Genomic DNA, 25,952 nt, shown 5'->3' with positions numbered 1-25,952 from the left:
GCACAGAGAAAACAACATTGTTTGATACACTTACAACCACAAATAGCTCATAGATGTGTTAGTGCGTGTGCTCCATTTCACGTGGAATGCTTGGCAGTGTTGCGTAGCTCTCTTCGAGCCTATCTCAATGGTGCAGTCGGATCTCCAATGCAATGAGCTAGCGGGGAGTAGCGTTAGGATGAAGCTCACACTCTCTCTCTTCCTCTCTCACACACAGTCGACGGTAGTGCAAAATCTTGATTAGGATTAGAAAGTTCTCTTTACAAAGTGACCTAGGTACCTTATATACAAAGGCTACCATAAGTTAAACCAAAAATAGAGTTCAATGGGTCAAATGGCTTTGTATTTACAATCTAGAAGTGCCATTGCACCCTGGCTTCCGCAACTAGAATAGCTACTCAGTACAATTGATGTTTTTAAGCATAATCTGCATCATTTCATAACTCTCAAAAAATAAGACTTTGGTATGAAAATTGAGTTATGTCGTATTGTTGACCCATGGGTCAACACACAACCCTAGGTATCCTCACCATGGCTCTCATACCATGTTAGGATACATGCATCTAAGAGAGCTAGGGTGGGTAATTGCATGAGCACAAGAGGCATGTGAATTATATGACTCAAGTGAATTGGGTTCCAAAATAGATTAGCTTGGACTCATAAACACAATCTTGAGTAGAGTGCAAGTGATCACAAGTTCATAAGAAGCAATGGACGTCATGTACACAACTTGGATGGATTTGCATTGAACTATGTGCCCCCTTTTATACTTGGCCTTTCACCAATACATTGCATGTGGGATTGTTGCCCCTCTCTCTCCTTCACTCTCTACTAAACTCACCACAAACTTCAACATCATGTAGCAAGTTTAATGCATCCCATCTCTCGAATGGCCACTCCTTTATGTCTTGCATCCATCATGTGCTCAAGATCTTGCTTTTATGCGTCTTTTGAACTTTTTTTATTGCTTCCCATGCAATTGTAGGAAGTCGATGTGAGGAGTTTTGACGCATCTCTATCATGTACTCCACAACCCTTTCCATACCCATATTCTCAATTGGAAGAGACTCCGACCCAAAAAGTAAGAGCATATATGGTATTTGTGTCTTAACTTGGAGAAAGTTTGTAAGAAAACGCTTTTGGACATTCTCAAACTCTTTTGAAGTAGATTTTGATATGCTCCCGTCCCACACATCAACTCCATAAAGAAGATCTGGTGTCACCAATGTGTCAAAAATATACTTCTTGAGAACCCAACACTTGATGTTGTCCGCATTGTGCTGATTGCAAGATATGCCCAATGTGGCTATTGTAAGGAACCTTTGAGCTATTTTCACTAACTCAAAGGGAAGGCCTTTCTCCAACGTATACTTGCACCGCTACAAAAGCTTGTGACCTTAGGGACTCTTGGAGAAACATGTCATGCTTGGTTGTGCTTTGATCAATATGTATGCCACATGGGGTGCCCCAAATATTGTGAGTTTTTGTGTGTGCGCATGTCTGTGAACCTATGGATGGACAATACGGCAGATTCAACCTACCTTGAGACTAAGAACACCAAAAGTAGTGTAGGTAATGTTAGTGATGATAGCAAAAGTGAATCTGACAGTCGACATGTTGGCAAAAGTTGCACAAGGGATGATAATGGAAAAACGCATGTTGGTAGCAACGTGGTGGAACAATGTAAGGAAGGTTTAAGAGACGATCCATCGAAGATTGTGCTTTGATGCAAATGAACAATACCATAGGTACACTTATATTCAGAATTTTGATTTCCTCTATGTGATGTCAAAAGTATTTAGATTCCATCATGTACAAAGACTATATATAGGTAAAGTGGGAAAATCACAATTCTCAGGTTGGACAACTTTCAACCTATCATGAATAAAGTAATGAGATTTTTGTCAAAGACATCAATTTGCTTAAGGTATGATTCTAGTTTATGTGGATTACACATTGAGGACAACATTGGACATGAAATTCAATGGTTTAAGTCAATTGCACCATTAAGAGACTAGTAAATTACATCCATTATCATTGTCTATGCTGTATTGGCCTACCTATGATTTATCTCAATGTGAAGAGCTTGGTTTCAAAGCCCACCACTTGTCCAAGATAAGTTCAAAGTGAGTACCTAAAATTTTTATTCAAGGTCTACCACTTGTCCAAGCTAGACCCATTGAGGAATACAACCCACTTTTCTATGACATTCAAGAAAGGTCCATTGCTAATCTATGACTTCTTCATTTGAGGCACGAAGAATACATAAAACGTATAGCATATTCTTGGTTTCATCATAGGAGTGTTGGTTTCATGATGCACTCATCCAAGGTAGGCTCCCTTGACTTACGGAGGAATGCAAAACCCACCACTTATCCAAGCTAGGTTCCCTTGACTTATGGAGGAATGCAAAGTTCACTTCTTGTCCAAGCTACACACAAAGTGATAAAGTTAGTTAAAATGCATACCTACAACTATGTCTAAGTGGTTCTCTATTGCAACAAATGAGGTTTAGTTTGAAGGTCAAGCAATTAGGTTCAAAATGCACATAATGAAATATTTTCCACACCCACAAGAAAAGAAAGTTGAATATGCTATTTTGTACTAAATTGGAGAAGGTAATTCCCAAGAAGCATCTGATTGGACTCTCATTAAGACATGCATGCATACATTGACTTCTAGGCCAATTCAAGAATACATGCAACTAGATTCCATAGTTTTGCTTTTGAAGTTTTTTAATTTTTTATAACACTTTTACATGAAGGATGTAATACTAGAATGCATGAAGGAAAAATTTGTACCCAAGAAAAAGATCTTTCTCACACATGCAAAGTCCATGAATTCTCCATTCCACAGTTTTTGCAAGTTTTATTTTGATAGCAAAACATCAATCTCCTAGTTACAAATAGATGCAACCTTGAGATGGACTAATATAAAATTAGTTAAGAAACAAAAATTGAAATCAATTTTTGTGTACTCTAACAATACATTAGAGTCTCCCTGCAATAGGATACACTTTAGTAATGCATTAAAGTCCCCTTAGAGAAGTGTGTACTTCATTAAATTGTTCATCAAATTGACACATCTTTGTTCTAAAATAAATTTTAGATTATATAATTATACAAAAATATTGAAAGATACCCATTACAAAAATGAAGGAGACATCTTTTGGACACACGATAGATCATTGTTAATCAATACTTTTGCATTGACAAGTACATATTGAGGGCATAATTTGTCCCAGAATCATTCTATTGATTTACAATTGTGTTGTAGGTATAAGCCCTCTTGTCTCTTGCATACAACCATCCTAGCAACCATGGCATCATCATTTAATGCAAGAAGCTTTAAAATTGCACAAATATTTGCCTCCACATCTTTAAAAATATAAGGTATGTCCCTAGCATGTTCCACATTAAAAATTAGGGTATTACTAGCATCCAAATCCTCAAATATCTTCCAAATATGACTCAAATTTTTGTGATAACTCCTTCTAAATCCTAGCATGACGTTTGGATTTTGGCAATTCTTAGCAGCTTGAACTTGGTATAATGTTGAGGGAAGTATTTTTGTATGATGTGTTACACTATTCTTAGGTTATAGCAACTCCATATCCTCAACAAGTGGCATGTGTTGAGCCCACGTTGGCATTGAATCTCCATGTCTTGTTTCAATTGTCTTGAGAAGAAATCCCTCTAGATCCAAGATAAGTACTCTTTTGATGTCCTTGACAGCAAGTGGTATGTGATAAGAAGGCACCAATTACCCAAGTTAGGCTTACTTTTAGAAGAAAGAGTCTCAAAGACCATGACTTGTCCAAGCTAGGCATAAATATTGATTCAATGCAACCACACATGTGCAACCCAAGCATAGATTGGATAAGTGATAGAATTTGCTTCTCTCCATGTGTGGATGGAGCCCAGGTTAGATAAATAATGGATCTTGATATTGAACTTCATGTTAGTGTATCAATATGATTGACATCTGTAGCATAGCTATCTGGCACTAACATAATATGTCAATACTCAAGGAAAAGACCTGGATGGGACACAAAGACTCTTTGAGGTTGTCAGTCCTCAAGAGTTGAACCTAACAAGCAAACACATCAACTCAACAAGCAAAGCAATCACTCAATGATAAAAAAATTTGCATATGTCCTTTCTCGTCGCTCTCGGTCATCGTGCCTTTTTGGCACTCAAACGGACTTGAAATGTAATGAAACTTTAGAAGGAGGTCCACAAGACATAGGGACACTATCCTACCAAGTCTGGTTGCAATCCGACAAGGCACCAAAATCACGATCCATGATCAAGGTCCTAAAAACTGCAATAAAACTATCCAAAAAGGCTGCCCTATGGTCTAGGAACACTCTCCTATGGTCAAAACGTCAAAAAATAGTGAATTAAGCACTCAAATCTGAAGATTAAGCTCACTAACGCCTAGTCGTGAGCCACAACAAAACTGACAATGCTTACACTTGATTGAAAGAGCAAAGAAAGAGAGACACAATGCAAGTTTTGAAATTGAAAACGAATTACTAATCATTAGTAATGTTGATTACAAATTGGAGTTGAGAAGCTGCTTGAGCGTGCGTATAGCAGAGCTCTTGTCAAAATACAAGACTCCTTTCATATCAAGACACGTATCATGATAGAATTACAACTCAATGAATCGACATGCTACTCTGGAATCAAGATTTACACAGAGTGTTGCTACACTAGCTCAAAAAAAAAACAAAGTACAAATTTGGTGACCGGCTAAGTGTCCCCGACCATGTGGGCACCCGTATACTTTATCCACCAATATTCCCCCCTTCCTAGCTCGTGTCTTCCCTTGACACGACCATGTGTAATCTTCTTGTCAAGATTGTCTTCAGCTTTGTCTTAAAAGTTGTTCTTTAGCTTTGAAAGTGGTTTGTCATTGATGACGCTAGGGAGAGCAACAAAAGAGAAAGGGAAAACGTGGGCATAAGTGACACCCATGACAATGAGTGTGCAGGTTAGGTAGTGGCAAGCTAGGGGCAAAGGATGCGATGTAAGGAAAAATGATTTCTTTGAAGGGCGATGTGCATTGAGCAAGCATGGATACTAGTCGTGCGACTTGGTTGGATCAAAAGATCACATTCATGCAGATGCTATCGCAACTTCAATTCCTACAATTTCCTGGTTGCTTTGTTTTCCACCACAAGGCAAGATAGCAATATTGGAGGAATCTTCACAAAATGTAAGAAGATTCTGGGTAAATGGTAATGGTAATGTGAATTTGAGTGAGTAAGTGTGATTCCATTTCTTTTAGATGGGAATCTAACATGGTGCTTTTGGAGGGTTTGCAAATGAAAAAGAACGAGAATTGTAAGCTTAGCAGGAGAAGGATTTGTGGTAAAAAGAAACTACGAAACAAAAAGGGCCAACTGGCCAACAAGTGTGTAGAGAAAGCCAAGTGGAGGGCGGGAGGGACAAGGGCACAAAGAGTTGTTTTAATAAACTTTGCAGCTTGCATGAGGTTGAATCTAATGGTTGGTTTTGATCTACCTGACCTAAAGTTGTGCTCCAAAGTCACTATTGTTGAGATGGAATCTCCTAAGATTCTTTCTAATGTGAGTGGAATGGAACCAATAGCTCTCGAGGGGTTTACTTAATAATTATGTGACTATCACATGAGTGCAGTAGAAGGGGTTGTTAAATTTAACTTTTTCTCACATTTTCACATACAAGAGGGTACTGTAAAATGGATTTGGGAAAACGATTTACAGATTGAATAGGAAAAGGGTATATTTTATTTGTAAAAAAATCATAGATAAGCAGTTTTAAAAATAATCCTTGAACGCACGTGATATACATAATTTATACATAGGGACCCCCCGCGAAATAGCTGTAGCTACTAGTACAAGGTAGTAGGGGAGCATGATTTTGGGTCATATGTTTTGCTTTTTAATCTAATCTTCCCAATAGCTATGTCAATGGTGGAGGGAGAGAGCTTGATTTTGCTATCTTGCAATCCCTATTTGGTCCACTTTGCAAAAAAAGTAATTAATTGATCTTAAAGATACCATGGAATTTGCAAAATTCAAAGGCAAAAGGACATAACCTGTTGCCATCACCCATTCTCATGAGCCCCGCCCCCCCCATCGTCGCCTCTGGGTAGAGCTCAAACATACCATCTCTCTCTCTCTCTCTCTCTCTCTCTCTCTCTCTCTCTCTCTCTCTCTCTCTCTCTCTCTCTCTCTCTCTCATCAATCCTCACCACTTCGTGTAGGTGCAACCTTTCTCATCTAATGACTCCTTCATTGCCTCCCCATAGCAGTGTTGCAAACTTTCTCTTTCTCCCTCAATAGACATGGCATTAGGAGGTTGTTTTTCCAGGCTCAAAAAGCCTTTGGATTACAAACCATCATCACTATTCTCTTGTATTTATTCCTTCTACATCAACAATAATAATTGGCTACCCAAATGATTCGTCAACACATTGGAGCAATAGTTGCAGATCTCAATCATGCTTGTCGAACGCATCTTTTATCTTCAAGGGCAACGACAAAGCTTTAGCAAGCAATGGAAAGTCGAAGAATGGCATACAAACAAGCAATGACAAATTGAGCAAGAGATCCATCAACAACAATTAGAAGTGCTTCAAAGTTAGTGACATATTTTAGAGAACTCAGATTGCCATGGAACGAGAGGGCAAAATCCATCATCAAGTTAACGACCCAAGAAGCTTAGTTCCAACAAAGGCAAGAAACACCAAAAGCCATCTGCATGGCCAAAAGTGGCAACCAAGAGAAGAAAGCACAGCCAAATCAAACATTGTCTCAACAATTGAAACCATCTGCATCTCAAGCAGAACAAAACCCTTTTCGATAGCCAAAAAGTTTTCAATGACTAAATAAAGCACTTAGAAAGCGAAATCCGAACTTGCCAAGGTAAGGAAAAGTGAGGGGGAGGGGAGTAAATTTAGAGCGGAATGGAGAGGGGAAAGGGAAAAATTTTGCACAAGTGGTAAACACCAAACGCGTTTCTCAATTTAAGCTCTTCAGTGGTGTTACCCTTGCACAAGGAGTAGGAGGGTTTAAATAGGTTTTCACCTAAGGGAGGAGGGGTCCTAAGGTAGTAGGTACAGAGTTAAATAGAGGAGGAAGCCTCTTCAATAGAGGGGGATTAACTCAAGTGGGGTGGGAAAAGGATGGAAAGAGAGAGGTTTAAAGAGTGCTTATAGGTGGCACAAAGAGTAAGGGATTAGGACCCTAATTAATGGGGGGTGGGAAAAAGAGGGAAAGAGAGAGGTTTTAAAGAGTGTAATAAGGGGGTACAAAAAGGTGACTTTGACCAGAGGGGGGGGGGGGTGAATTGGGTGAAACTCTTTATTAAGGTGGTATCTCTATAAGGGATTGAAGAGGAAGCAAAAAAGGAAAAGATAAAGGAGGAGAAGGTAAAGCTCGGAGAGGGGGGGGGGGGGGGGGGGGGGGGGGGGGGGGGGGGGGGGGGGGGGGGGGGGGGGGGGGAAACAAGGAGATGGGGGAGTATGGTTCTTTTTTGAGAGAAGGTTGCCTAAACTGGGTGCATTAAGCCAACAAATGACTGTTTTGAAAAAAGAGGGGAGTTCAGAGTTGTTATCAAGAATGTTGGAAAGAGGTTGGTTAATGGAGTGGGCTAAATTGAGTTTTCGGGTAAAGGGTGAAAAGGGGATTTTGACAATGGAAGGAGGCGCAATCTTGTGGTTATCTCCTAAGAGATAAGAGGGCCTGGATGCATAGGTTACATAAAGAAAGCACGCTTTCAAAAAAGGTGATGGGTACCCTTTAGCCCTCAGTCGGTAGAATAAAGGTTGCGAAAAGAAATGAAACCCTCAAGCGAGTTTCCTTGATGATATATCTCCAGCAAGGGATATAGTTGTAGGAGTTAAGAGGTTTCTGGTGGCAATGTGTGTCCAAGATCCTCTTAGAGCAGAAGGAGGTTCCTTTGAAAAAGTGAATGTCCAAAATAAAGGCTTCCTGTGAGGAGATGACGGGAGTGATCTTGATATACTCTTGGAGAGGATGCCCATACTCAAGAAGGAGTTTTTCTAAGCAGGCAGGGGGGCCGTCCCAAAATCCAAAAGCATCGTCTATGCACCTCTTAAAGTACAGGAGAGAAGGGAAGAGAGGAGGTTCCCGTCTTCTTCTAAGGAGCAGAGAAACAAACATGCATACACCACTGCAAAATTCGACCCCATAGCGGTGCCTTTAACCTGATGCCAGAACTTACCTTTGAAAGAAATGTAATGGTGGTTAAGAATAAGAGAGGCAAGAGAAAGAATGAAGTTGAATTTAGGATAGGGAAAGTGGCTATGGATAGAGTTTCTTAGAGCGCGAAGCCCTTCTCGGATGGGAATGCTGGGGTAAAGGGACTCCACAACGAAGGTAAAGAGAGTGATATGGGGGGAGAAAGGGATGGAGGCTAAGTCCACGACAAGAGAGTGAGAGTCTTTGAGGTGTTGTTTTTTGGCTAGGAGTATGGAGAAGAGTTGCACATGTAACCATTTAGAGGCATTCTCTAAGATATAGCCCTTGTAGGAACAAATGGGGCGGCCTACAAGGACAGGTTTATGAATCTTGGGTAAGAGGAAAAAAGGGCAAGGTTTGGTAAAAGCATGAGAGGAGGAGAGGATGAATGCTCTCTCCTTCGAAGGAAGGAGATGGTAATTTGAAACAATGGAGAAAAGAGTGGAAAGAAAAAATTGTAAAGGCGGTGAAGAGATAGGAGATTAGGTGAGAGAGTCTAAGAGATGGCGTAGTGCTTCCTTCATGTACCAAGAATGGGAGAGGATGACGGAGCCGAGGTTTTTATCGGGCTGGTTTAATTATAATTTGATGGTCATTTTTAAGGGAAGAAATGGCGTCCATCAAGAAGGTTTGGGGAAGGAAATGAGAAGATTGATAAAGGAGGGGTTTTAAATGAGAGAAAGTATCCTCAAAGGCATGCTCAAGGGTGATGGAGTGAGAAGGAGGGTTCCAAGAAGGATTGGGGAGAGAAAAGGAAGGAGAAGGAGGGAGTGTTTTATTAAAAAAGAGTTTGAGTTGTAAGCTTCTTTCAAGGTTGGAGTAAGCTCCGAAGATAGAAGAAGAATGTGGAGGAGGGGAGGGGGGAATGTAGTTGAGACCAAGGCCTAAAATTCTCTGCTCCGAGGAGGAGAGAGAACGATTGGCTAAGTTGTGAAAGGAGAGGTTAGTAATTTTATTTTCAAGAGAGAAAAGTGTTTTCTTACCTAAGGTTAAGATTTTGTAGAGATGTGGATTGGTGAGGGGGAGCCAATACTTAGACCTTTTTCTTTTATTGCGGGAGGAGAGGAGAAGAAAAAAGGAGTTACATGGAGGAGGGATCCAAAGGTTAGGAAAGAGAGGGGATTGGGAGAAGAGCAAGTGGACCCAAGAGGAAGGGTGCTCCAAACCTAATTCTTCCTCCTCCCTTGCAAGTTTTTGACAATTTAGGTTTTTTAGGGAGGCTATGCTTGGGGTGGGGAGGTGGAGGGTGAGGGTGAGGGAAAGGGGTGGGAAAATAAGGGCCTAATGGGTAGTTAGGTTTTTTCAAAAGGGGAGGCACATGAGAGTGGTTGGAAGAGGGGGGAGGGGAAACAAAAAGGTTTTTGGAGGAGGAAGCAAAGGGCGGTTTACAAGGGGTGGAGGAGGAGGAGAGGATTCCCGGGGAGGAGGGTTTAGGTTTTTTGAAGGGTTGAAGCAAGCCCTCCTCATGAGATGCTCTAGCCAAAGGGAGGGGTTTTTTAGTCAAAGGGAGGGGTTTTTTATTGTGGACTACACGATGATGGGAGGCTTTAAGTTCAGGAGACCTCTTTGGGGGTGGTGAGAGAAGGTTCTTCATTTGAAAGGTGACCTCATGATGCACCAATTCTCCTACCATTTCTTCTTTGGGTAGAGACTCCGCCTCCTCTAAGATGGTAGCTTGCACCCTCTTCCTAGCACTATGTGCCGCCGTGTTCAAGGAAGATGCCAAACGTGCTTGGAGGATCTCATTTTGAAGTAGAGTATCAAACTCATGAAGAGAGGAAAGCTTCCATGAGAGGAGTTGATTAGCCCAGGCCGATGGTTGGACTCTAGGAAATGAGATGGCGGCAAGCTTCTTTGTGAGGTCTAAGAGCCTCTCTTCTACAATGTCGCGGTATGCATTGTCTTCAGGATTGTCTTCAGCTTTGTCTTTAAAGTTGGTCTTTAGCTTTGAAGGTGGTTTGTCATTGATGACGCTCCCCCCTTCCTTGAGTGATTATATATGTTGTGTTCTGCTTCAGATGCAAATGGTTTCAATTGTTGAGACAATGTTTGATTTGGTTGTGCATTCTCCTCTTTGTTGCCACTTTTGGCCATGCAGATGGCTTTTGGTGTTTCTTGCCTTTGTTGGAACTGAGCTTCTTGGGTCGTTAACTTGATGATGGATTTTTCCTCTCGTTCCATGGCAATCTGAGTTCTCTAAAATATGTCACTAACTTTGAAGCACTTCTAATTGTTGTTGATGGATCTCTTGCTGAATTTGTCATTGCTTGTTTGTATGCCATTCTTCGACTTTCCATTGCTTGTTGAAGCTTTGTCATTGTCCTTGAAGATAAAAGATGCTTTCGACAAGCATGATTGAGATCTGCAACTATTGCTCCAATGTGTTGACGAATCATTTGGGTAGCCAATTCTTATTGTTGAGGTAGAAGGAATAAATACAAGAGAATAGTGATGATGGTTTGTAGAAGGAATAAATACAAGAGAATAGGGATGATGGTTTGTAATCCAAAGGCTTTTTGAGCCTCGAAAAACAACCTCCTAATGCCATGTCTATTGAAGGAGAAAGAGAAAGTTTGCAACACTGCTACGGGGAGGCAATGAAGGAGTCATTAGATGAGAAAGGTTGCACCTACACGAAGTGGTGAGGATTGATGAGAGAGAGAGAGAGAGAGAGAGAGAGAGAGAGAGAGAGAGAGAGAGAGAGATGGTATGTTTGAGCTCTACCCAGAGACGACGATGGGGGGGGCGGGGCTCATGAGAATGGGTGATGGCAACAGGTTATGTCCTTTTGCCTTTGAATTTTGCAAACTCCATGGTATCTTTAAGATCAATCAATTACTTTTTTTTCAAAGTGGACCGAATAGGGATTGCAAGATAGCTAAATCAAGCTCTCTCCCTCCACCATTGACATAGCTATTGGCAAGATTAGATTAAAAAGCAAAACATATGCCCCAAAATCATGCTCCCCTACTACCTTGTACTAGTAGCTACAGCTACTGCTCGGGGGGTCATTATGTATAAATTATGTATATCGTGTCACTTATGCCCACGTTTTCCCTTTCTCTTTTGTTGCTCTCCCTTTTCCCTTTCCTTTCTTTGGTGTCCCCTTTTTTTTGCCATACTCACAATTGTGAGTTGAGAGAATTTCTATTAACTCGAAAAGAATACAATTGCCCACAAGCACTACATGTGCCTTCGGGGGACTAGGGTTCCAAGAGAGGCTTGCACACAAGTAAAGATATACTACTAGAGGTTACAAACCTACCCTCTTGAGTGTGCTGCATGGGTCCAATCTTTATCCTTATCCGCCGACCCTCTTCTAGCGAGCTCAGTGCTCATGCGCACAATATCATCAAAAAAACAAGCTATCGCCAGCTTGACCTCAAATACCCAAAGATTCCTAGACTTCCAAACCTGATTCATGTAGCAAAATCTAGTAATTTGGGTGCACACAAAAATGGCATGGCTTTGGAATCCATGCCCTCCCAAGATCAGATCATCAGTAAAGAAAATTGTCTTCCAAGTTCTTCGTACCGATTTGCATACCCTAGCGGCTAGCCCCCATGAAGTAGGGCAAGGGATCTTAAGAGGCTAACCTACAGCCAGAGCACGTGTCAGAGCCAAGCCCTCTAGTTTGCACCTTAATACGAGTAGGCAAGGATCCCATAGCACCTTCCAGATGATTATCTTCATGTATTTTGGCCATTGAGTCTCCCAAATGTCCTTAACACTCTTTTGCCAACACTCTTCAGACCAATTTTTCTTCTAGATTTTGGTGAGTGGGACGGACCAATCCGCTTTGTATATTAGCACATTATAGGTATTTTGAGTCTTTGGAAGCGTGAACTCTCTATCCTTCCGCCAATGCTAGGCTCTCCAATCAATTTTAGATCCATTAACAGGTGGAGGTGAGGTTGCAAGCACTTCCAAGAGTCTACCGATCAGAAGCCTTTTGTACATACCCAAGTTATGTTGCATCATTAAAAGCTCCACATCCTTCTAGCAGAAGCTTCTATCATCCCAAAGATGAGAGAGTTTAGAAATTCCTTCGATGTTTGCTAAGCGTGCAGCTTCCCTCTAGAAGGGGTCCAAGGAACCCTTACCAAGTTTTGAGAGCCAGGGGGACTAGTTGAGAGAGGAATCCTTGAAGTATCTGAAACCCTGCCCCCATTCCAAGGTTGAAGCTTCTTTGTTGCACTTTGTGCTAGCTCCCGTGTGCAGCCTCCAAGCTTCAGGAGTGTCCAAATGGGCACCAAAATCTTGTCTTACACTGTGGAATTTTTCCAAGTGCCCCTTTTTGAGGCAATCTTTGCTTCCTTTGGTGTCCCCTTTTCTACAAAGCATCTCCTTTAGATTCCCCTTAATGAATCCCAAATCCTAAATTGAACCCACCTACCTCACTCACATCTATACTTGCTCTATCTCTCTCTTCCTCCTTAAAGTTAGAAGAGATCGTTATCTCTAAGTTTTTTTTTTCAAATCTCACAATATGTGCGAGGTTATATTAATAGCAAAAAAACATTACATCAGCACCATGCTCAACGAGCCATGGCCACTTACATTCAAAAAGGAGCCCCATCCCCTCAAACATCACATTAAAATAGACATGGCAGTAAGAGTTACCCAATTCCACTTGTTAGAAGTCTTGCCTTTTCCAATCCCAATAAAAGTTTCCTTGCTACTGTTATGGATAATCTTTGCGTAGTTGGCTACCGAAAGCTCGACCATTCATGGCCTTCCAAACATGGTGGAAGAAATAAAACATAACAACTTGAGTACAAAGAAAAAACAAATGGCTTATCATCCCTTTCCTTCCAAGGAGCAGATCAGTCTTGGAAAACCCAATCTTCCAAGTCCTTTGGATCCATTTGCACACCTTACCTGCAAGGCCTCTTACCCTCGGGCACTCCAGGAATAAGCGGGACAGATCCTCCCTAGCAGTTTTGCAACCCGAACACCTATCCGAGACTATACCTTAAGCTAAGATCTTGTCACCAATTGGCAAGGCCCCTCCCATAACACTTTCCATAGAAAAATCTTCATTACCAAGGGTAGTTGAGGGTCCCATATGTTCTTTGTAGATGCCAACCATCGAGCCTCTAGCCATTGCTTGCGCCACCGTTTTTTCAGGGGGCCCAACCAGTCTGCCTTGTGTATAAGAGCTAGGTATATGTTGTGTGTGCTTTGAGGACGTGGCCACTCTGTGGCCATCGCCAGGATTTCCACTCAAAGTTGGGTACAATTAAGGGCATTAAGAGGTTGCCTAGCCTTTCCAAAGCTCTATTAATCATCACCCTCCATACCTTTAAGGTGAAATTGGTCGGCCACAATGTCCACCTCTTTCCGGTTCAGGCTGTTGTCATAGATTTGCCTGGTCCATCATAACGTAAGTCATAATAGCCCATGCTTGGTCTTGTTTCACTATCAAAACCAAAAACTTTGCACAAAGGGCCTCCCCATGAACAGAAGGGTTGAGGATCCCAACACCACCTTACTCCAATGGCCTCGCAAGCAACTACGTTTGATTTCGTCCACTGCCAAGGTGTTGGTGTTATCTCTAAGGTTTTATAAGCTCTTCCAATTTATGTGAATTAGGCTTGGTTCAGACTGTTGAGAAGGCTCAAGAATTGCAAAGAGGCATCCACCTTCACATTCACACACCAAGGGCTGTTAAAGCTGAAGCGGAGAGATTGAACACATGTTGGGTTGTCTGCCAATGTGAGGAGGGTAGTGATGGCTTTCTCACGCATGGAGCTTTGCGTCCAAGGGAACAACCTCGCCCACTTCCATGGTGGGTCCAAAAAAGTGATTGAATTGAGCTCATCAATCCATGGACGCCATGTAAGATGGATTTCCCTTGGTGGGCGACTTGGGCCGGCATCTGAAACGAGGCCTTAATGTGGTTCACCTTGTCTTTCAATTCCCAAAGATCCGATCAATTTCACCTACAAATTCTGAGACTTTTTGAACAGTAGACACCCTCCATTAGGTGGAATCTTTCAAAATTCCCTGTGGAGGTGCCAATCACACATGAAAATCCTCATGCAATGCATAGAACTCATGTCTCTTACACACACTTATGCTTCAAAATTAACCTCCTAGTCTCATTTTTCTCCTCCAAATTATCAGTTTCTAACACAATTTCCACAAAATTTAGCTTCTTCTCTTAAAAAACAACATCATGGTGATAGCTTACTCATCTTCAATCACCTTGGCTCCCAAGAAAGGTCAAGAATGAAGAGCAATTGTGTCGTAAAAGTTAGGGGACCGTCAACTAGTGTCAAAAACTATCTTACTCAAACTTCTTGGAGCATCAACATTGTAAGAAATCCATATTTTTTTACCTCTCAAACATTTATCTTTTTTATTTATATCTTACATGGATACTCTCATTGTAAATATTCAAATCCATTTATAAATCAAATAAAAGTACCGTAACTCTACTAATCTACTGACATAAGCCCTAATATGTAAAGTCATATCACCTCCATTTCTCTCCTCTCTCTTTTATCTCTCTATCCCCACCACCTTCTTGATAATTCTAAGCAAAAAAATAGATAAAATGCTAAAAATCTAACCCAACCACGGGTAGAGGAGTAATCCTAGTCCTCAAAAATGCTATAAAGGAGGGTGTCGCTATCACAAAGGGATAAAGCCTATGTGTGTGTGTGTGTGTGTGTGTGTACACACACACACACACACACAATCACATATATATGTATATGTATATATATATATATATATATATATATATATATATATATATATATATATATATATATATATATATAATGTGACAAATTTTTTATTCAAGCATATATATGTATATAGAGAGAGAGAGAGAAATTGAGTGTAGAAGCCTTCAAATATAATCAAGTTGCCCCTAAAATTTCTTGTATGCAAGTTTTCTAAGTTTTTAGGAGAAAGCACTATGTCTCAACTCTATTCAATGTAACCCCCCTTACAAAATTTTGAAATTTGACTCAATGTACTTCAGTAATGCAATGCAAATGTGGAAAGCCTTTTCACAATGCGCCAACACTTCAGGGAATGGCACGTCGACTTTGTCTCTTATATTCACACACATTGAGAGAATGGGTCTCTCTCTCTCTCTCTCTCTCTCTCTCTCTCTCTCTCTCTCTCTCGTGCACACGCACGCATACACACACGAAATCTAGCTTTTGAACTTTGAGCATCAAGGTCAAAAATCATTTACGACATAGAAGGTCTGTGCAAACCTCCGAAGGGAGGTTCATTGAGCAACACATGGGAAAAATTTCTTTATGGCCTTCAAAATGTAAAAGAAAGTCACCCTTCAAATGATTTTCAAAAATTAAAATAGCTAATGGTCAGCTTTGAAATTGAAGGCCTGAGCGAAATGGCCTCCCAAAAACAATAGGATTAAGTATCATAAATTTAGATAAGATTCCAAGGTTGTTTTGACTTTCCACTTCCAAGACTCATTTGGAAGTCTTTTCATTTTCTATCATCTTAGTACTTACCCTTCACGTTTGCATTTTCAATTAAATGTTTTTTAAAGGTTCCCTTTGAAATGAAGTAGAATGTGACACATGAGAGGGTCTCTCCTTCCTTGACAATTTTAATATGTTTCATATTTAGTTGTTTCGTATATAGTATAGATAGAAAAGATTTATTGCAAAGTTATGGAGAGAACTTAGGGCTGCCCTTAGAAGTGAAGACTTGATGCAACCATGTGACTTTTGGGTAGGGTAAATGTCCTAGTTTAAGGATGGCCAATGGAAGAATCAAGTAATTGTTATGTATGTTACGAAAAAGTAGACGAGGAGCATCAAAAAGGTAGAGCATGGCATTGTGAAGCAATAGAAATTAGCAGATCTAAGCCTTTCTTCGCTTACGCATCACTACAATGGATTTGCGATTCGCAATTCAACAAAAATGCACCCTCGAACTAGTACATGCCCTACCTCCCCTAGAAAAAGGAAATGCACACCAAAAAAGCTTGAGCTCACGTCCATGCAAATGATGTGTTTATGCATCTTGCTCCATAGTCGCTCCCCCATTCCCTCTTGTAGTGTTGTTGGGGTGCCAATGACTTTAATAATTGAACTATCATTGGTGCATGTCTCCTTATTGCTGCCTTTACCCTAGGTAAGACAAACATTCTAAATTTTATTAGTTGCTACATTGATTAGTGATTGATTAGACCTGCCTTTTGTTGTGAACATTTGAATTTTATCTTTTATTTTTTGGTTTATCAATTGTCCCTTCATTTCACAATCTTTTATTTTTTGGTTGTCAATGGTCCCTTCATTTCACAATCTTACACAAATTGACTTTCATTTGATTGTTTTTCCAAGGCAAAGAAGTGAAAGCGCCCTATATGCTTATACACAAGGCTTGGTAAGTTGGTGCAATCCCTCCTCTTCTATACTTTTTATAATGCAGCTTAAAATTTTCAAGGAAGGAGAGGCCATCCACATGTTACTCCTTGGTTGATTTCAAAGAACACCTTACAAAACATCTAATCTAAAATGCAAAGGTAAAGGATAAGATTGTAAGAAATGACAGCCTTTGCAGAATGTAAGAACTGACAAGCGTTTTCAAATGTAAGTCAAAATACCATCTACTCTACATAAAATAAATGTTGAAGTTTGATTGCACATAACAAAAGGGGATAACTTTAGTGGAGGTTTCCTTAATTAATGTCAATTTACTTTTTGAAGATATAACAAAAGAAGAAGAATTTTAGTGGTTTTTTTTGTTTAATGAAAATATAAAATTTGAAGATATATTTCGCTTTATCTTTTCAAGGGCCTTTTTTCAAGACCAATATTGATATGTTTTAAAAAAAATTGGAAGTATGTATTCCTTTAAAGAGCTTGCGAAAAAGGAAAAAGCTCGCCTAATGTCGACTTGGGCTGTTTCGCTTTGAGGACATGCATGACATGGAAATGCAGGGGTCGTTCTGAGAGAGAGAGAGAGAGAGAGAGAGAGAGAGAGAGACCATCCCATTGCTTGTGTGTGTGTGTGAGAGAGAGAGAGACCGTCGCATTGCCTGTGCGCATACACATATACATTTATGAGAGGGAGAGAGAAAAAGAAAGATTTTATCATTGAGCTCACGCACTTTTCAAATTTTCAAGATATTATTTTTTGGCATTAGTGTTTTTTTAAAAGAATAGCTAAAGTTTTTCGCCCGTAGAAAATGGATTAAATGCCCAACAAAGATCAACCCTCACATTAACACCCCAAATCGGTAGAGAGATTTCCCAGTTGATGGATCTTTTACCAATTCTTGGATATTTTGTTCTTTTTATTTTTAAGAGTTAACATGTAGACCATGCTTAAAAATCTATAAATTCCTTAAATTTTGGCAGGCAAGGGTGCGAATCCAAAATCAATGAGAGAGAACACCCCAAATGGGTAACCTTTTACAAATTCTTGGATATTTTATTCTTTTTATTTTTAAGAGTCAACATGTGGGCCATGCTTAAAAATCTATAAATTCTTTAAATTTTGGTAGGCAAGGGTGCCAATCTAAAATCAACGAGTGTGTGTGTGTGTGTGTGTGTGTGTGTGTGTCCTCTCTCTCTCTCTCTCTCTCTCTCTCTCTCTCTCTCTACACACACACACACACACACACACACGCACGCATGAATAGAATTAGAGCACTCATAAGTTTGTTGAACAAGGGCTAGCACCTCATGAAAAATAATGTCTATGAGAAGCTTCCAATCTTGGTATCAAAGAATGCTTTACAGCGTCTATTAAGAGAGCGTCTATTAAGAGGTCGTGTCATGCATCACTTTTATAAATGCAATAGACTATACGTGTAGGAAGAGAGTATTGATAGTGTTCCACTTGGAAAAGAAGATAACCCTATGAGAATAGAGGCATTGTTTCCTTGGCTGCAGCAACACGCGGGTCACATACTAGTTTTAGCAATTTAGTCTCACAAGGATAAAGTCATTGAGAGGGACATTCTTTGACTTGGATGATGGATAACTTATTTGTGGAGATCGTCCACCCACAACACTAAGTGACACAAAGGGGAGGTAAGGGGATCGACAGTTGGGAAGTCCAAGGTAGGATCCCAAGGCAAAACGAAAAATCGTGCCGTCCGTCGCTTGATTTTGAACCTAGTACCTTGCACTCCGAGTTTTGTGACGCATGGGCTAGCCATTTCACCGATGCACACATGTTGTACCCATGGGCAACTTTATAGCCCTTTATTATTAATTTATAGGCGTTGCTCGGGTTTAATCCTTGGCCTGGTTTAATTCGTGGCCCAATTTAGTTTTTAAGTGTACATCGATGGCTTCGATCTCCCCGAATTTCATGCGCAAACTTCCATGTCCTCGATCCCCCCCCTTTAATGCTATGTGTTACTTAGTCGCGAGGGCTACTCCACAAGATGGCTAGATCCTAGGCTCATCAGCAAGTGTTTCCAATCATTGGCCAACAACAAGTTTGTAAAGTACCACCAGAGCTCCTTCTAGGGTAGAGGAGCCTAGTAGACAAGTTTCCAAAATGGGACAAGATGAGGACAACCCTTTGTCCTGGCACCAGCATTTTTCTTCAATTGTACATTTTAATCATTGCAAGGTATTTGTGCTCAAAAATTTTGCTTTCCCTAAACTATAGCTCCTAGAGTCTACCTTTACTTACATTGGCCCCTCTACTATACATGAATAGGGCAACTTGCTGTAGGGCAATGGTGTATAGTTCATCATCACATGAGATTTTTGGTGCTTGATGCGTGTTCGAAGACTCGTGTGGGGTGGATCAACAATGTGGCCTTCTAAACTATATAATGGAGTTTAAAATTTTCAAGAAAAGAGAGAGTCTCCACTTGTCACTCATTGGTTCACTTACAAAAAACCTTTACAAAACATGTAATTTAAAATGCAAAAACAAAATGTAAGTTTGTAGTAAATTAAAAACCTTTTACAATGTAAAGTCAAAAGACTTCGTACTCTACATAGAATAAATGATCATACCAAAAAAATTATAAGTTTAAGAGAGAGTTTGTTATTTAATAAAAATTTGACTTTTGAATATATACTTGGCTTTATCTTTTTAAGGTGTTTTTTTCAAAACCAATATTGATAACATTTAAAACAATATTGATAACTTTAAAATTTTATGCAACTTTGTATTTCTTTAAGAAGATAGAGAAAAAGAAGAATGCTCACTTTTCCATGCATTGACTTGCGTTTGTCTCCCTTAGAGACCATTGCATTCCATGTGTGTGTATGTGCACACACGCGCACGTATGAGAGAGAGAGAGAGAGAGAGAGAGAGAGTCATAAAATCTATATCTAATATCTAACCAACCCAAATGATTTTCTCATATTAAATTGATCACTTAATGTGGAAGAATAAACGGGAACAAGTGTTAAGATATAGACATGTGCTTATAGATCTATCTCAACACGGGGCCAATGGTAAAGGGGCCCAAATGAGAGATGGTCTATCAAAGAGCAAGGCTAACAAATGGAGCGAAAGACCTTAAGGTTAGCTTCATTGAAGACCTCCAATAATGTGTGTAAAAGGCCTTTGACCTTAGGTAAGCTAGGGCTGAGCTTGAAGCGCGGGAACCTGACCCAGCTCGAGGTGCTTGTCCTGCTTGTTATGCTTGATGATTAAGGTGCTTGAGGTGCTTGATGATTGAGGTTCTTGAGATGCTTGAGGTGCTTGACATGCTTGAGATGCTAAGGTTGCACTTGAGGTGAGAACCCAGCCCAAGCTTAAAGTGCTTATGAGCCAAGCTTGTGGTGGGAACTGGGCGTATGCATGAGGGGCTTGAGGTGTCAAAAAGTCAAAGATTCAATCCCTACAAGGAGGGGGCGAGCCCTACATGAGGGGGGATGAGAGAGAACACCCACACACTCACACAAGGCATGCATGGTACAAATAAAGCAAAAGGGACACTTGTCAAGTTCCTCTTCATGTTGCCCTCATGGTGTGCCTAAAGCCTATTGGTTGGCCACCCAAGGGGTCCAATAATAATTTAGTAGATTTAATTAAATGATTTAGCATTTATCTAGCTCTCTCTCTCAAAGGGGAAAGGGGGACACTTGTCTCAAGGCTACCCTTGCTGCTTGTAATGCCTCCTGCTTGTGATTGGCTAGGCCTGGAGAGGTCCAATGAGCTTCAAGCATGAGCTACAAAGGGGGGGTCGACCCAAGCAAGCTAGGGGGTTGCTTAGGGGGTATACTCATCCAAACACACTCACAAACACTCTCATTGTGTGCTATGCAAAGTGCAAGAGCTCCCTCTCCTTCTCCAAGCAAGTAGAGGTTGAGAGCCTACACCAACACTCTTGGATATGGAGTGCAAATCCAACCAAGAGCCATGCTTCAATGCTTAAGCTTGCCATCTCCTTCTTCTTCATTACTATGCTATTATGTATGCTAGCAACAAGAGTTATGATAAGTGAGGAACTAATTCTTTCTCCTACGAAATGTTTCTTCTTCCTCTTCCCTACCCTCATTCCCTGCTAGCTCTCTCCACCTTCGAAGGTGTTTGAGGTCTTGGGACTGAGGCTTGGGATAGTTAAAGATTTCTTCAAGTTTATGTTATTTTTGTGATGCATGAAGCTTTCCATCTTCATTGCATCACCTAGGTCACAAGGAACACAAAGATTGTATTGTAACAAGTCTCTCTTAATGGGAGAAATCATAATACAAATGCCTATTGGAGGGGGGACCAGCTCCACATAAATCCGGTCCTCAACTGTTGTCATGTTCTCTAAATTCTCTCTCTTGCAAAAGTATTGTTCATGCCAAGTTAACTAATTGCTATGATTATGTTGCTATCTTCAATTATGTTCACCCGCTATGCTCACAAAGTCATTTCTCAAAAGTACACTCATTAATTTCCACTACTCTCAAGTTAAATAGGCCAATTCCATTACACACACACACACACACACGGAGATATTTTATGATCAAGCTAATAGGGACTCCATCTTATCAAGGGCACCCTTGCCCTTCAAATTTTCAAGATATTATGATTTTTTTGGCATTATAGGAAAAGTTTGCCCTTTCCTTTTCTCTTTCTCATAAACCCAAGGGATCTCTTTATATCTATTAGATAGAATCTTCACAAGATTCCAAAAATTATTAGTAACCCTCTCTGTTGGCCCCTTCCAAGCCTCCGCTTCCACACGATAGCACCTTCATATGCTTTGTCACTTTCTCCAACCCCCCTCTTACCATAGTACTACAGTTGGTAGTGTCACTAGGGAGAGATTTTCTGCTCCATTGCTTTCTCCATCCCCCCTCTTCCCACAATACTATAGTTGGCAGAACTACTACACAAGCAAAAATTCTCTTAGAGAGACTACACACATGTATTCAATTATATATGTCGCCAGGTTATTGCATAAGAGTAGAACATAGGAGAGTTGCCACTCAGGAAAGGATTGCATGAAAGAGGTTGCTAGGAGTTGGAGAATTTCCCTCTAGTGCCAGACAACATGACTCACACAGCACTGCACCACACACAAATCTCTCAGGTGCCCCACTATGAACGATAGATATGCCTATTGAACTGACAAAGCACTGCCAAGCCGCACAACAAGTGACTCGCCATGGCTTCATGGCTGTCCCTCTACAGCGCAGGCTTGTTGAAATGACTAGAGCATCACCAAGCTCCACGAAGTTTGCTCTTGCAAGTCACGAAAGGAATGCAAGGGGACACAGGCAAACAAGCGAAGCACGCTTGAAACACACCATTGCCTGAAATTGTTTTGAAAAGCTCCTAAAAAAAGAGCCATAACTCGTCAATGGAAGTCACCCTTCATCTCCTCCATTCTCTGCGCACCCTCTTCTTAGCAGCCTCACACCTCGAATTCTAGAACTCCTTCAAAGAAAAAGAGAGACATACGGATGTCTGTGTGTGCTTAGTAGAGAGAGAGAGAGAGAGAGAGAGAGAGAGAGAGAGAGAGAGAGAGAGGTGTGAGATCCAATCTAGAGAGAGAGAGAGAGATTATTTCATTGGTCCTCCCCTGGTTGTCCTATCTAGCACAGATGCAAGTGCAGCCTCAAAACCAGTGCCCTCTCAATCTTGCATCAGCTCATGAATCTGTCGTGATGCAGTGTGTTACCCCTCCACTGAGCGACGCTCATCTTTTCCTCCCTCTTCTCCATCTGCGCCGTCGGGTCTTGCCATGGAAAACGCTGCCCCTCACCTGCCACCAGGCTCGAGCTATCCTTTCCCCTCGACTTTGCTTTATTTCCACCTCATCCCATCGCATCTCTTTTAACAAGAAGCACTGCTTGCACACCACATGCCAAACTCTCGCTTCTAGATTTGATTTTCCTTTGCTAACTCATGTAAAATCCCGAGGGATATCTGAAGATTCCGCTCAATGTTGCAGAAGAAATCTCCTCTCTCTCTCTCTCTAGCTTCGGCTTCACACATGGCACCTCCCTACCCCTCTTTCTTCTCTCCCCACGCCAAAGCCACCTTAACCCAAAAAAATCACCATTTGTTTTTCATTTCAAAGCTTAAGCTCTCGTGCCTCCTACTGCTCTTGTGCTTGGTTGACACCCGTCATCTTCCCCTTGGTTCCTCTGACACGCTGTAGAGAGAGACCAATGGGAGCATGCATTTTTTGCAATCAAACAAAATAAGGGCAAACTTGAAATTTTCTCGATTTTTAGGTGAAAATTTGAAGCTTTTGCTAGTATTTACACTAAAACTTGTGTTACTTTTTGGGTATTCTTCAAGGAAATCTCAAAATCTAATCGGGATTTTTCGATTACAACTGGTTAAAACACATTGCACCCTGTGTTTTTTCTAACACCGGAACTGACTGTGAGAGAGAGAGAGAGGGGGGGGGGGGGAGAGAGAGGGAGAGGAAGAAGAAGAAGAAGAACAACAGCAACAAAAGGAAGAGAATTTTAACGTCGCAGAAAACTATCCCAAAAGTCTCAAAAGAGACTGTCCTTTCGTTGAAACGTCCAACCACTTCTTGGTCTAGGCGGTTGAACTAACTACAAACACTCCCCCAAGATCTATCTCCTAAGGCCAAAGAATCTTTGTAGATTCCCTTTAATGAGACACTTTGGCAAACTTACTGAGTCAATGACTTATTGAGGCTGGGGTCACCTTCTTAGAAAAATGAAGCACTATGAATCTATGATGGGACTCACTCAAGGGCATATGGCCACTCGAAATTAGAATCTATAGTCGACATGTAGCCATTGTCAATGCGTGTACTACTGTTAGGAATGACAGGGAAAGGGAAAGAGCACGTAGCGGTGTAGCCTAGACAGAACGAGTCTGGACCCAATGTGGGTTGGATCCTAGTGTATGTGTATGTGTTTGTGTTTTTGATTGTGAGAGAGAGAGAGAGAGAGAGAGAGAGAGAGAATTGCTGTGCGTGCGTCTTTGAGTGTCGCACAGAGGGAGAGAGAGAGAGAGCATGGAGGGTCGGCGAGTAGGTTTTGCAATGGATTTCTCTGCGGGGAGCGAGCATGCGCTGAAGTGGGCGGTGGAGAACATGGTGAAAGAGGGAGACTATCTCATTCTGGTGATCGTCAACAAGTCCAAGATCAACGAGGTCGGCGAAATGCATCTCTGGGAGGACACTGGCTCTCGTAAGCTCCGCCTCTCTATCCTCTTCACTCTACCTCTTTGAACTCCCTGTGTTTTTTGATGGTGATGCATACACGAACAACAAGGAATTGCGCCAGGAATTGCGCTTTCGCTCATTTGCATGTTGCTATTGAGCATGCTCACTTGGGTGCGCACTAGATTGTGTGTTCCAGGCATATTCTGCATGTTCAAGCGTGTGCAAGCCCTGTACAAGGCCATGTGTGCTTGTCCTATGCTGCATTTATGGATCCACACACTATCCGATCTTACGCAAGCATTCGTGCATGCCTAGCATGCCTATAAAGTGCAGAAGCACTGTCATATTGTCAAAAAGAACATCAAAGCACATCTCATAGAGACCGTTTGGCTTGCTTGAGTGAGCCCATGCACCCATGTGCGTGGAGAATTGGCCCTTTTGTTTCTTTACAAGGGCTTCTTTAACTGAGCTGTCCATGAATACTAAGACCGGTGTTACTTGTGCAGCTTTGGTTCCGCTTGCAGACTTCTTGACCCCGGGTGTCGCATTTAAATACGGAATCACACAAGATGTACAAGGTCTCTCATTTATGGTTCAGGAGGCAAGGCATAGAAAGGTGAAGTTGTCTTTTATATTTGGGCCGAGGATCATGTCGTAGTAATGCACCCTTAAATATCCTTTGAATGTAATTCTGGCACCCGGTTTTTGCACTTGCTATCAAGTTAGTTCAGGTGTTCGTCAGTGTTTTCGGGGGTAGATTTCAGCTTTGCATTAATCAAAACCTGGTGTTTTGTGCACATTGCTAAGCTTTGTGTGCAATTTGTTGCAGCTGGAGGTTCTTTTTAAGATCTATTGGGGCGATGCAAGGGAGAAGGTTTGTGATGCAGTTGTTGATATACCTTTGGATTGTATTGTGATGGGGAGCAGAGGATTGGGACCATTGAAAAGGTACAATACATACCATATCATGATAAGTATTTGCAGACATGAACCACTTATTTGTATGCTTGTTTTGTATTTTCCTGAGCGTTGCGAATGGTAAGCAATATGTGTGTGCGCGTGCACGTTGCGTTACAATAGGCTTTTAGACTTCTCCTTGCTTATTTTGCATGCGAAAGTTGAGAGATATGCATGTATTCTTACTAGCACTCTTACTTTCATGGCTTTGTACTATACCCTTTTTTATACCATGTCAGATGGTCATCTGTGAATGGGTGGAAGCAAGTCTTCTGACCGCATTATGAGAGCGGAAGATCCAAATCATGACTTTTTCAATTGCTTTGTGTAGGGCTGTTCTTGGGAGTGTGAGCAACTATGTTGTCAACAACGCTCCATGCCCGGTGACAGTTGTAAAGCTTCCGGTCGATGTTACTGCTGAGTAGGGTGGTTGAAGAGGTAAACATTAGCGTGTCGCAAAGGCACGAAGCTTGCCATTTGTAAAATGTGTGTTACAATTGAAGTGGTTGCTATCACAGCAGAGTATATATTCCAAAAAAAGCTTTTTTCTTTTGGCTAGTGTAAGTAATAAATACATTTGATTTTATGAATACAGGGACATAATCAATAGAACAATACAGACATTTGTAGTCGATTGTCTTACTTTTTGTGGAAGGCTTCGATGTATCTCTACACATTGCACACAATACAGTTTTACCTTCCTTGCTTTCGAGCTTTTGAGCTCTTCTCTGTGGCTAAGATTAGGATATAAGTCATCGTAATTGAATACGACCAAATTTGTGGCAAAGTTGTTGTGTTGGAGTTCAGCGTGGTTCTGTAAAAAAGGGTCAACATGATCATTGTGGTGCTTTTGTTGGTGAGAGAGCTTTGTGTTAGGTCTTTTGTAAGAAAAGTATGGTAGATTAGTTATCGCAATTCCTTGGAGTATCAGGTCTTGCATTCAAGACTTGTTGGATAGATCTTTGAGGTTGTTCCTACAACATTAAAACTTCTCCTCTCGCGTGTGTGTGTGTGTGTGTGTGTGTGTGTGTGCGCGTGTGTGCGTGCGCTCACTCGCTTTCTTTCGCTCAAGTGTGTTTCTTTTTTGTCTTATCATTTGTGGTATGTATTGATTTCTCCTATTATTGAATTTTCTTCCTAAGAAGGCCATCTGAAATCTACCTTGTTTAAGAG

At 41.1% G+C, this 25,952-nt stretch overlaps 1 protein-coding gene across 2 annotated transcripts; it reads left to right on the top strand.

Moving 5' to 3' along the window:
• Nucleotides 1–23,450: 23,450 nt before the first annotated feature.
• LOC147431468 (universal stress protein PHOS32-like) lies at nt 23,451–25,491 on the top strand. Of its 2 annotated transcripts, XM_086494067.1 has the most exons (5): nt 23,451–23,847; nt 24,329–24,438; nt 24,652–24,770; nt 25,111–25,217; nt 25,375–25,491. In XM_086494067.1, exons 1-4 carry the CDS (start codon nt 23,673–23,675, stop codon nt 25,202–25,204), a joined length of 498 nt encoding a protein of 165 aa, XP_086350193.1. In that variant the 5' UTR covers nt 23,451–23,672; the 3' UTR covers nt 25,205–25,217; nt 25,375–25,491. The 2 variants fall into 2 exon arrangements, with proteins under 2 accessions (XP_086350193.1, XP_086350192.1); XM_086494066.1 differs by lacking the exon at nt 25,375–25,491 and having other exon boundaries at nt 25,111–25,331.
• Nucleotides 25,492–25,952: the final 461 nt, after the last annotated feature.

The sequence above is a fragment of the Adiantum capillus-veneris genome, chromosome 21, assembly GCF_014529385.1.
Source record: "Adiantum capillus-veneris isolate H3 chromosome 21, ASM1452938v2, whole genome shotgun sequence".
NCBI classification, from domain to species: domain Eukaryota; kingdom Viridiplantae; phylum Streptophyta; class Polypodiopsida; order Polypodiales; family Pteridaceae; genus Adiantum; species Adiantum capillus-veneris.
The sequence above is the reverse complement of the archived record's forward strand: the minus strand, read 5'-3'. Positions and strand labels throughout refer to the sequence as shown.